Raw genomic sequence first — 11197 nt, 5'->3', positions numbered from 1 at the left:
AAATCAATATCCAGTAAATATGATAATTGTTTTTTAACTTTTGCCAAACATCTTTGAACCATATTTGTAATCCGAATCATTAAACTAGAAAAAATCGCTATTTGTCTTTTTTTACTAGTGCCTCTATCAACTCATTTCTGGAAAGGGGTTTATAAGACAAAATTGTTTACTTTGATGCCCTCTACAATTTCTATCAGTTTGTCGCAATAATTATGAAACACCCTATATACCAATTTCTTCTTTCTGTCATAACATGTTCAATTTTTATCCGATCATGTTCTACCAGCAGTTGAAATGTTTGTAATTGGATAAGCTATTGTTTAAACATGTAAATCTGGGGTCATGGTTTATTTAAAAATTTTACAATAATTTTTTTGACATTGCGTCATTTGCACCCCGTATAATTAAATATTTAATTATTAAAAAAAAAGAACAAAAGTCAGATTTTTTTTACAAAGTGTGATCAAATTTATTAAAAATGTTAGGCAAGCTGCAAGTGTAAAAACCAAAATCCAGTAAATATGGTAATAGTTTTCCGGCTTTTGCCAAACATCTTGGCAAAGGTCCCGTATAAACCAAAAGTAAGGATAGCATAAATTATATCTGAATTATATCCAAAAAAAAGTAAACTATAAATGTCGCACTGTCACCTTCCATTTCAATCATCTTAATCGCGACATAACCTTTTGTTACGTTACATCACATCTAATAAACTAAATCATTCGTGTAAACCATAAACAAATTGGTAAGGCCCTAATTTAATAACATGTTTAGTTGTGATAAGTTCTTGCAAAAGTATACATACATTTAACAGTACTCAATAAATATGATATTAAAATTTTGGCTACTATCCAATTATTTATTATGTATTTATATTTTTTAGATGGCTCTTAACTTAATAGCTTTTGATTTCGATCATACAATCGTTGATGACAACACAGACACAGTTGTTGCTGGATTATTGAACAAAACCCAAATCCCAGAATCTGTTAAAACACTCTATCGTAAAGATGGTTGGACTGCTTATATGCAAGAAATTTTTAAACTGCTCCATCAGAATAAAGTCTCCCAAAATGTGATTTTAAACGCAGTCAAAAACATTAAGCCAGTTAATGGTGTCAAAGATCTGATACAAGAACTGCACGATCATCTTAACTGCCATGTGATAATAATCAGTGATTCCAATACATTATTTATAGAATGTTGGCTTAAATTTCACCAATTAGATAGATTAATATCAAAAGTATTTTCAAACCCTGCCAGATTTGACTCCGATGGTATGTTGCATATTGAGATGTACCATGTCCAAGACAATTGCAAACTGAGCTCAAAGAATTTATGCAAAGGACAAATACTGCAGGACTTTTTGAACGAACAAGAGAAAAAGGGAATTAAATATGCAAAAACAGTGTACTGTGGAGATGGTACAAACGATTTCTGCCCAATTTTAAGACTAAACAAAGAAGATATTGGTTGTGTTCGAAATGGGTATCGCTGTATTCAGCTGATTCAAAAAACTTTAAGTGGACAAAAAGTCGATGATGTTTTATACAAATTAAAGTGTAATATTTGTGAGTGGAATGACTGTTATGATATATTAAATTATGTTAAACCAAGAATAATTAACGAAATGGTGCACTGACAATTTATTGTTATATTTTTAAAAATATTTATTAAATTTTTCAAAATTTACCTCGTTTTTTAATTACTCTAATTATCACAAAAACAATAATTTATTTATACATTTTAAATCACATTAAGTTTGAACAAAATTAGAGGCGGGAAACTAGACAAATATTGGTTGGTATAAACTAATTTTGGGGAGTTCCTAAACACAAAACTTTTTCATGTTGTCGCTCTGCTGGTTGTGGACCAACACAAACGAAGATTAAATTTTTTAGGTTAGATCAAGAATTTCTGTTTCGAAGTCAATCAGTCACGAAAAGTCGCTTTTCCGTAAGCGTACGAAACTATTAAGCTACAACAAGTTGAACACAACATGGACACAGCTGCAAAAGATATTACCACAAGTTCTGTTGAAGAGCTGAACGAAACGAAACCTACAGAAAACGAGATTGATGAAAACGACAAAAAGCAAGAGAACAAAGATGAATGGGTAGATTTATTAGGTAGTGGCAGTATAATGAAGAAAATCATTAGAGAAGGCTTGCCAGATACGAAACCTCAGCGATTACAGAAGTGCCGTATAAACTATACATGCACTTTGGAAGATGACCCAGAAGTGATCCTTCAAGAAGAGGGAAATGAGATTTTTTTAGGAGACTGTGATGTAAGTTATTGTAATTTACTTGTTATTGAACTTAATTTAATTTTAATCAAATAATTCAAATACTGTCATCTATTTTTGATGAGTCATATATTATGAGAAAAATGATAAATTAGAGATAATGGTGATTAAATTATGTTATGTGTGGTATCAGTATTTAATCAAAGATATTTATTGATATTTAATGAGTATGGTTACTAGAATTCAAATTATTTATTCTATGTATATAATTAAGTTGTGAATTCATTTAATTTAATCACATAATAAATGTGTAATATTATTATTATACTCTGTACTTATAATACCACCTGTTTCATAATCTTTAGACAAACATTACATGACTTTCTTCTAATATAAATAAGTACATTACATAATATTTCAAATGTGATATCTATTTAATCAAACTTTGCTCCACTAATTCTTTTGTATTTACATAAAATAGATTTTTAATTTACTCTCATCATTATAGCCCATATCAAGTTAAAGCATATTATTTTCACAAGGAGTAAATTAATTTTGTATCTGTAATGTGCCTTTTATGAGATTTAAAGATTTAAATTGAATTAAATATAATATTAAATAAAAATAAATTCTAAATAATGAGTCCATCAAACAGGTTTACAAAAGACTTTTTCTAATATTAAAATTATATAATTGACATAAAGTGATGTCCAAAGAAAGAGCACATATTACTATTTAATAATAATTCATTAAATCATCAGAAATAACGATTTAAACTGCTATTTAAATAATTAAAAAAAATTAATGTTTTCTTGGAGAGACGTTCTGGAAGATAATTAACATATTTTTGTGCAAACTTTAATTTTGTTTGAATATTCGTATTCTACTTTTTATTTACTTAGTAGACAAGAAAGTTTACTGACTCTGCCAATTTGTTTATATGAATATTTTCATATTGTATTTTCAAATGAGTGTGTTGTTTCATATTTGTTACAATAACATCATAAACCATTTTACAGAAGCATTTTAGGTTTTTAGCGATAATATTTAGACCTTGATTTTATATGTTAACTATTATTTTTCCCTTTTCTCTTGATTGCAATAAATTCTTACTATTAAGAGTATTGTTAATTAGTGTCACAAAACGTAAATATATTTGAAAGTGTTATTTCTTTGACCAACTGTATATTGAAATTTGCTATACCTTCTGTCCAGATAATAAACTATATGAATTCACAATTTAAAGAGATCTACAATTTTTAAAATGTCCTTTAAAACATCCCAAAATTGATATTTTTTCTATAATGAAATAAAGAAAGAAATAAAGAGTAAAACATTCAATCTTCAAAATTTTCAGCAACTCATCAAATAACTGACGCAAGTGGATGTCAGTATATGAGAAATGATCCTGTCCTTCATTAAACAGTTAAAAAATATTAGAAATTTTCATAACACATTTTAGATGCATACACAAACACATAATACACCACTAAAACCCATCGAATAAAAACGAAAAAGATTGAATAAACATGTTAAATATCTTGTAAAAAGCTAACTTACGTCAGCTGTTGTACATCAGATTTTTTTGTTTAATACAATTTGGAATCGTTGTAAACATTGACGATACACTGCGAATCCGCCCTCTATAAATAGACTGATTTTGTTTTTAGATCTTTGCCTCGTAAAGAAAGAGGCAAGTTAATTTTTTTACGCATCGAATTTATTTTCGACGTTTGTCAGCTGATCTTGCTATTTTTATTTATATTTAATATAAAATGCTACTTAAATATCGTATAATCAATTAGTTCAAACGAATATTCCATAAAATACCTTTTTATGTCTAATATTTCTTTTTCTTTAATTAATTTCAAGATATTTTAAAGGACAAAACAACGGGACAAATTCATTGATTAGCTCTTATAGACACCTAGTTTATAATTTTCTATAATTAGACATTAAATTCGAGTATAAATTTATATTATATTTCAGAATAGAATAGAAAAAATGATTTCCGTACCTGGTAGTTATATGTTTGATATTGTTATTGCAAGTCCAATTGTTAATGTGGTTGTTCAAGGTGATACAAGGTCTGGACGTTGCCGTTGCCTTGATGAATCTGAACGAACGATGTTTGTTAAAAATCGCACCAAGATTAGCTTACGGCCAGAAAGGCCTGCCTGGAAAAGTACCTGAAAATGCCACCGTTGTCTACGACATAGAACTGACAGCTGTAGAACCCGAGGTGGAACCCGAAAGTCTGTCGGTGAAAGAACGAAAAATCATCGGGTAAATTTGCAACATTTACTCATCACATTGGAAACTACATGGTTACTTTTTAGGAATAAGAAGCGTGTACGCGGAAATTGGTGGTACTGTCGTGGAGAAAATAATCTTGCCATCCAGTGCTACCGACGAGCTTTGAATTATTTAGATGAGGTTGAAGGAGGTATTAAAACGATCAGTGCCGACAATGAGGAAGAGATCACAGACGCCGATCTGCAGGAGTTATTGGAAGACAGAATCAGCGTCTGTAATAATATGGCAGCTGCACAGATTAAGCTGGAATCTTACGACGCAGCTCTGTTATCGCTTCAGACAGTTTTGCGATGTCAGCCTAATAATGTTAAGGCCCTCTTTAGGAAGGCTAAGGTAAATATTGTGCTTGTATTGCACAACGTTCTACTTTGTTATAAATTTATTGTACTAATATATTTTATCAGGTCCTTCGAGCCAAAAACGATCTTACGGCAGCCCTGAAATGCTTACAAAAAGCTAAAGACGTAGCACCAAATGACCAGGATGTGCAAAAAGAACTGAACGCTATAAATATGCTTATGCAAAAACAGAAGGGAGTGGAAAGAGAACTAGCACGACGAATGTTCAATGGCCCGAAGAAATCGGACAATAATGTCAAAAAAGGAACCAGTCGCAAGGTAAATGTTCGTACTAATCAACAGTTTTATTATTCATGAAATTTTTGTTCCAGATCGGACTTTACGCCACGGTTGGTGCGACACTGGCGTTGGGGGCGGGAGTCTTTGCATACAGATTCCTCCGTGTTTAAATAGGTAGTCATGAATTATTTTACACAAAGGCATTTATGTTTTTTTAGTAGTTTAAAACATATTCGTTTTGTTTCACATTATTTTAATACAAAGGTGTTGTAATTTTGTACAGTTTTTGTTTCGTTTTTAATTTTTTAAATAAAATATTTATCTTACTTACGTGTATCTCTAGTAGGTGTTTTGGAAAAAAGAATGTTAAACAAATTGCAATAAAATTTTGATTTCTTTTATTTTCATTCAACAAAATACCTTGTGTGTTATTTCTTATTTTAGCCTAGGAATACTTATGTTAAATAGATTTACTTATAGATCTAAATTGACTAGATAAGATCAACAAAATATATATATCACTATTTTCTTGGGTTTAATAAAATATCAGTGTATCAATTTGGTATATTTTATATTTTTCAAAACAAATAAACAGATCACAAGATTAATTTAATACTTAAATATAGATAAATTAACATTTAGTAACAAATAAATAAGTTTAGTGTGCAAAATATTTTTGGCACATTGGTCTTTTAAATAAAAAACAATGGCAGTATCTAAGCATTCTTGAATTACTTCAAGAAGTCTTGTTCATTACTGAGATCATGAACTGTCATTAAAGTTGGTCTTTTATCACAGACTAAATGCCATTATAAATCTAAAAACACCACAGCAGTAATTACTGTCACCCAGTGCCTAAATATTTTCCTTCCTTTGTTTCTTATTGTTCCTACAGTAGAATCATTATTTGCGATATTGTATATAAAATTTCAACAGTTAAACTTTGATACTGCCATTTCACATTGTGTAAAATCCTAATATTAGGTTAGATGTATATAAATAATGTTGATTTTAGAAATGACGGACTGTTTGTGCTTTTATTAAATTATGATATGCAAAATGGTGTTTCAAACATTTTTTAGTTGATAACACGTTTAAAACGAAATTATTGCGTGACCACATATTTCGTATGTAAAGCAAAGATCATCCATTCGTATTAGGATCGATTCTTAATGTCCTCAGAACGGTAATAGCAATATGTTATTAAATTGAAACAGTTTCTTTTCTTATACAAAGTTTCTCTGCTCACTATTCTGATTCTTTTTAAAGCTTTGGTTCTACAGCATGGATAATGACACAATTTTAGCAGTTGATTTTACTAAAATTTTTAAGACAAAATTACATTTGTTTAATATATATATTCCTTGTAAGCCCAAAAAACATCAAGACACAAGATCGATCCTTGCACCGAATAAAAACGCGAAGGGGGGGGGGTCGAGCACTGAAAATTAACGACACACGTTCACATCTTGTTAAGACTAGTGGAAAAAACTTTGAATAAGGCATACCGCGGATTGTGGGCACATCCATACCAACTCAATCTTGAGGGTTGGGTTCCCGGATGCCATCGCTGTGCATCGTTTTGCCCGCCATTTGAATAATAGCCTTAGATTCTGAGTTGCCATCCAGAATACTAGACCCGCCCTGGACTCTTTCGCCCTTCTCCTGTGGGGTTGGCGGCGGTTGACCTAGTCCCCACACTTCTAGGTGGCGGAACTGAAATTGTTTAGAGTGGGACATCTGGCCATAACCACGATAGGTGGTACAGACTTCGCTGGTGTGACCTCGACCGTACTCGCTGTCCAGCCATAATCCACAGTAGCCATGTTGACCACCCATTGCCTAAAAAATAATAAATTAATTACTTGCCGTCATATACTAATGAATTTAATTAGTTAAATATTTGCATTGCAATTAAACTGATGTACAAAAGATAGGGATACTAAATTTTTATTAATTAAAATGGGGCTAGTTTAATTGTAAATGTTGTAGATGTTGAAATCTGGGGACAAGCAGATAGAAATCGCAGGTAAACTTAATATTGCACAAAGTGTTGTTTCTTGATTGTGTCCTCGATTTTATCAAACTGGCTTTACTTCAAAAAGATCAAGAAATGGTAGATCAAGGAAAACTACCGCATATTTGTGATTAAGAGCAGAGTTTGTGTCTGGTCCAGACGATCATTGAAGAATTTTCAAGAATTTTTATCTATTTCGTATATGCCCATAAAGGATAATGTACTGAATTTGATGTATGTATCACTAACTTTTAAACCAGAGTTTATTTCAACAAACTTACAAGTCCATTGGGCAAAGTTTGCTGGTGAAGGTTGAGATATTGGAAATGTTGATTGTATCCAGTCGATGGAAAAACGCGCATTTTCGGTGAGAGAGTGAACAGAAAACTACTGTCATCACCATAGAAATTAGGGCTAAGTGACCAATTACCGGGCGCGAACCCACCAAATATGTAACCATTCCTGTCTTCCAAAACTAACAAAGACGGACCTTGATTGACTATCCTCCCTAAAAAATTAACATAAATAATGTGATACTGAAAAGAAAAAAGATGTAGAACTGACCTATGAGAGTGGAAAATGATTCGCCGTGTATCTCAGAACTAAATAGGAACCTCCATTCGACCTGGTACTGTTGAGGAAGGTGAGCATTGACAAAAACAATTTGATTCAAGTCCAAAATACTAGGATAAGATGGTATAAGATCTAAATTTTTGCAGAAAGGAACTAAACTTCTGTCTCTTTCTCTGTCAGAAGTCTCGCCAGTGTCTGCCTGTTGTACGGATGACGCTGCGCTACTAGTTTTATCCAGCGACATAGACGATTTATCCTGAAACAAAAAATTATTTATAGAAATACATTTAATAACACGAAACTCATACTTACTTTGTGTGATATATTATATAAATGCATAAAGACAAACAGAAGCAACTGGCCAAGAACTGTAGATCCTTGAAGCCAATTTTCAAGAGCTCGTCGTGTAATACTTTCTCCAGCTGCTAATTCATGCGTTAAACTTTCTGCCAGACGTTGTATATTTTGAGCACTAACAAAACAGCCCCTTGAGAACCAGCTTTTGTACTGTTTTGTGTTGCTTAGCTTCTGAATTTTCATATAAGACGCAACAATACTCTCGACGTACTATAAACGAATACATTTAATAAATATTGTTTGAAAACAAACATCTTATTAGACATTATATTCCCACAATATGTTGCCTTTTACAGAGATTTATAAAATCTGTGCTGGGAATACTTATTATCTTATTTGTGTATATAAATCATTTAATTTATAAAAGTTGGAGTAAATGCACAGAGCAAGTCTATAAATCCAAATTTAGTAAAAAATAATAAGTTTCCACAACAATACCCAATCAAAATGAAACTCATTAACTAATTAATATTCAACATACAACTCACCTCCTTAACTAATATGTATGGAATGTCATCACTTTCTGTATCTACTCGACCCAGCGAAGTCAGCAAAACTTTCACTTTTTCATCAACAGTGCCCCTGGTACAGAAAACAAATAATTCAGCAAACCTCTCCAAGTCCACAGTTGAACTCCTCAAGTCCCCAATACCAAATAAATAATTATTGATGTACTGTAACAGTCTCGGGTCCATTTGTGCACCCCAGAGTTTCTAAAAACACACACAAACATGATGAACAGCTCACTATGGAATTATCAAGTTTATGTTATACTTACTGTCAGCTCATCTTCTTTTATTTTTTCAGAGTTTTTGCTCACCAGTCGAAAGGAATTCCCCACAATGACTTGCTCATCTTTAGATAAAAATGAGCATTTGGCTGCTAATTTCTTGCTACTATTTACACCCATTTTTCTCTAAAGCAATTTAACGCTTACACCATAATATGCCCAAGATTGTAAAGGACTAACAATAAATTTTTATCTCTGTGATCAATAACAGGGGGTTGGTTGTATGTTTGCGCTGCCAGATATTAATTAAATCATATTCACCTGTAATTTTACTGTAATCAATATATTAATTTAATGTTATCTTATATTTACATTAACCATTAACCAACAACTAATTATATTAACATGTTATGGGACGTTTGGGAATTCACTGACTCACGAGATCGGATGGTCCTTCACACCTGTATCAGCTGTCCTTTTCTAACAACCAAAAATGAATGCGATTAATGTTCATATATATTTTAATAGTTTTAGATTAATTTATTTTATCAAGAATGTAAATTAATAAACTCAAAAGTTAATTAGGTGAATACTTGCTTATCTCAAGCACACAATCCAATGAAGGTCATATTCTGTTTAAATATTATTTGACTGGATTTGCAGTTTGTATGCTCTTTTACTACTATTATTAGGATTTTTTAATTTTTAATGTAAAGTGTAGTTTATTTCATTAAATTTTAAATGAAAATCTTACGCTATCTATCTTTGTCTTATAATTTGCGGTCTTGAATCAAAAAAGTTAACCTGTTAAACTGGTAGTCTGTGCTCTTGGAAAATGACAGATGTCAAAATTCAAAACATTACATATCCAATAGTATAAATTTTATTTTATTCTTTACTAATCTATCTAATACGCAAATCAATTGAAAGAATCTGTTACTTTATATCTATTGCATAGATTACAGGTGAGTCACTAGCTATTGTTGAGTCCATACATAAAATTGAAATAGTAACAGCAACTTTGTTATTGTTAGCATTTGTGACGTTATTTCTTGGCAATATTTATGGTTGATCAAACGAATATTTTTAGTTTTAAGTAAAATTACATAACAGTGTATCAGTCCCACAAAAAAATCTACAATGAGCCATGAAGAGGATGAGGACTACAAAGTCTCATCAGAGATATACGAAGAATTTGATTACACTTCCACAGCAAAGCCCATAGTTAATAAAAATAACACAGTTTCAAAATTTGTTTTTACATTGCCCACAAAAGCCAAAATTGATCCAGATGGTGATTTGGAAGTAACCAGACGGCACAATGCAGAACTGAGCATACAAATAGAACACAGTAAAAGTACTGTTTTGAATCTGGTGGGTTTGCAGATTTGGCGGGGTGCATTGTTGCTGGCTGATTGGCTGATATTCAATGCTGAAAACATTACCAAGGATTCTTACATTTTGGAATTAGGAGCAGGTGTTGGATTTACAAGTATTGTTGCTTCTATGTTTGCACCTGTGTACTGTAGTGATGTTAATAGAAGTGATTTGTTTCAGTTGATTGAGAGTAACTATAATAGAAATAAGAGTCTAACAAAGTTTCCTTTGAAAGTAGTGGAATTAGATTTTCTTGTACAGACTTTGCCAAATGATATAGTAAACATTTTACCACAAGTTTCACTTATTATAGCTGCAGATGTGGTATATGATGATATTATTACTAAAGCATTTGTAAATACTATAGAACATTTACTATCTAAACCACCACAAAGGTCTGTTATTGTTGCTCTGGAAAAAAGATATGTATTTACTTTAGCTGAATTTGACTCTGTTGCTCCCTGTTATGATTATTTTATAGAGTGTTTAGAAAATGTTAAAAATATTAAAGTAGAACAAATAAAATGTGATTTTCCTCAGTATTTTAAATATGAACGTGTGGAACAGCTTGTTTTGTGGAAAGTGACTTCAAATTTTTAACATCCTGTTGTTTATTGATGTGTATGTTTAAAATAAAGGTTGTTAAAGAGATTCGAATATTATTTCTCTTTAAATTTACGTTACCGTACTTCATTATGTAAATCGCAATGATTAAAAATTATAAATTATATTTCCTGTATATTTTCATTATAAAATAAATCATAAATTTTCCTTCAAATGTTTTTATATTTATAAAATTATTTGATCAAACAAATATTACAAAAATTACATATCAGTCCAACAAAAACAACAAATGAGCTATGAAGAGGCTGAGAGTCTCATCAGAGATATATGAAGAATTTGCCAGTAAACAGTTAAGCCTATAGTTAACAAAAACAACACCGGTTCAAATTTCAAGTCTAAAACTGATTCTGATGATGGTTTGGAAGAAACCAGCTGGC

At 31.2% G+C, this 11197-nt stretch overlaps 4 protein-coding genes across 6 annotated transcripts; 3 read left to right on the top strand and 1 right to left on the bottom strand.

Annotated features, from left to right (window-relative positions):
- Nucleotides 1–370: 370 nt before the first annotated feature.
- LOC109605635 (pyridoxal phosphate phosphatase PHOSPHO2) lies at nt 371–1692 on the top strand. Of its 2 annotated transcripts, none has more exons than XM_020022230.2 (2): nt 371–581; nt 884–1692. In XM_020022230.2, the coding sequence occupies exons 1-2, from the start codon at nt 522–524 to the stop codon at nt 1640–1642; spliced, it is 819 nt and encodes a 272-aa protein (XP_019877789.1). In that variant the 5' UTR covers nt 371–521; the 3' UTR covers nt 1643–1692. The 2 variants fall into 2 exon arrangements, with proteins under 2 accessions (XP_019877789.1, XP_019877798.1); XM_020022239.2 differs by lacking the exon at nt 371–581 and adding an exon at nt 597–745.
- Nucleotides 1693–1863: 171 nt separating this feature from the next.
- Nucleotides 1864–5468, top strand: LOC109605625 (peptidyl-prolyl cis-trans isomerase FKBP8). The gene is made up of 5 exons (XM_020022221.2): nt 1864–2290; nt 4326–4534; nt 4588–4897; nt 4969–5181; nt 5235–5468. The coding sequence occupies exons 1-5, from the start codon at nt 2000–2002 to the stop codon at nt 5310–5312; spliced, it is 1101 nt and encodes a 366-aa protein (XP_019877780.2). The 5' UTR covers nt 1864–1999; the 3' UTR covers nt 5313–5468.
- Nucleotides 5469–5696: 228 nt separating this feature from the next.
- LOC109605876 (MTOR-associated protein MEAK7) lies at nt 5697–9330 on the bottom strand. Of its 2 annotated transcripts, XM_049970180.1 has the most exons (8): nt 9192–9330; nt 9060–9140; nt 8868–9005; nt 8578–8802; nt 8045–8299; nt 7724–7988; nt 7441–7667; nt 5697–6984 (listed from the first exon to the last, which is right to left on the bottom strand). In XM_049970180.1, the coding sequence occupies exons 3-8, from the start codon at nt 8997–8999 to the stop codon at nt 6679–6681; spliced, it is 1410 nt and encodes a 469-aa protein (XP_049826137.1). In that variant the 5' UTR covers nt 9000–9005; nt 9060–9140; nt 9192–9330; the 3' UTR covers nt 5697–6678. The 2 variants fall into 2 exon arrangements, with proteins under 2 accessions (XP_049826137.1, XP_019878044.1); XM_020022485.2 differs by having other exon boundaries at nt 8868–9151; nt 9198–9288.
- A 319-nt stretch (nt 9331–9649) lies between these two features.
- On the top strand, nt 9650–10847 carry LOC109605898 (methyltransferase-like protein 22). The gene is made up of 2 exons (XM_049970209.1): nt 9650–9784; nt 9910–10847. The coding sequence occupies exon 2, from the start codon at nt 9960–9962 to the stop codon at nt 10794–10796; it is 837 nt and encodes a 278-aa protein (XP_049826166.1). The 5' UTR covers nt 9650–9784; nt 9910–9959; the 3' UTR covers nt 10797–10847.
- The last annotated feature ends 350 nt before the right edge of the window (nt 10848–11197 follow it).

Source organism: Aethina tumida, chromosome 1 (genome assembly GCF_024364675.1).
Source record: "Aethina tumida isolate Nest 87 chromosome 1, icAetTumi1.1, whole genome shotgun sequence".
Taxonomy (NCBI): domain Eukaryota; kingdom Metazoa; phylum Arthropoda; class Insecta; order Coleoptera; family Nitidulidae; genus Aethina; species Aethina tumida.
The sequence above is the reverse complement of the archived record's forward strand: the minus strand, read 5'-3'. Positions and strand labels throughout refer to the sequence as shown.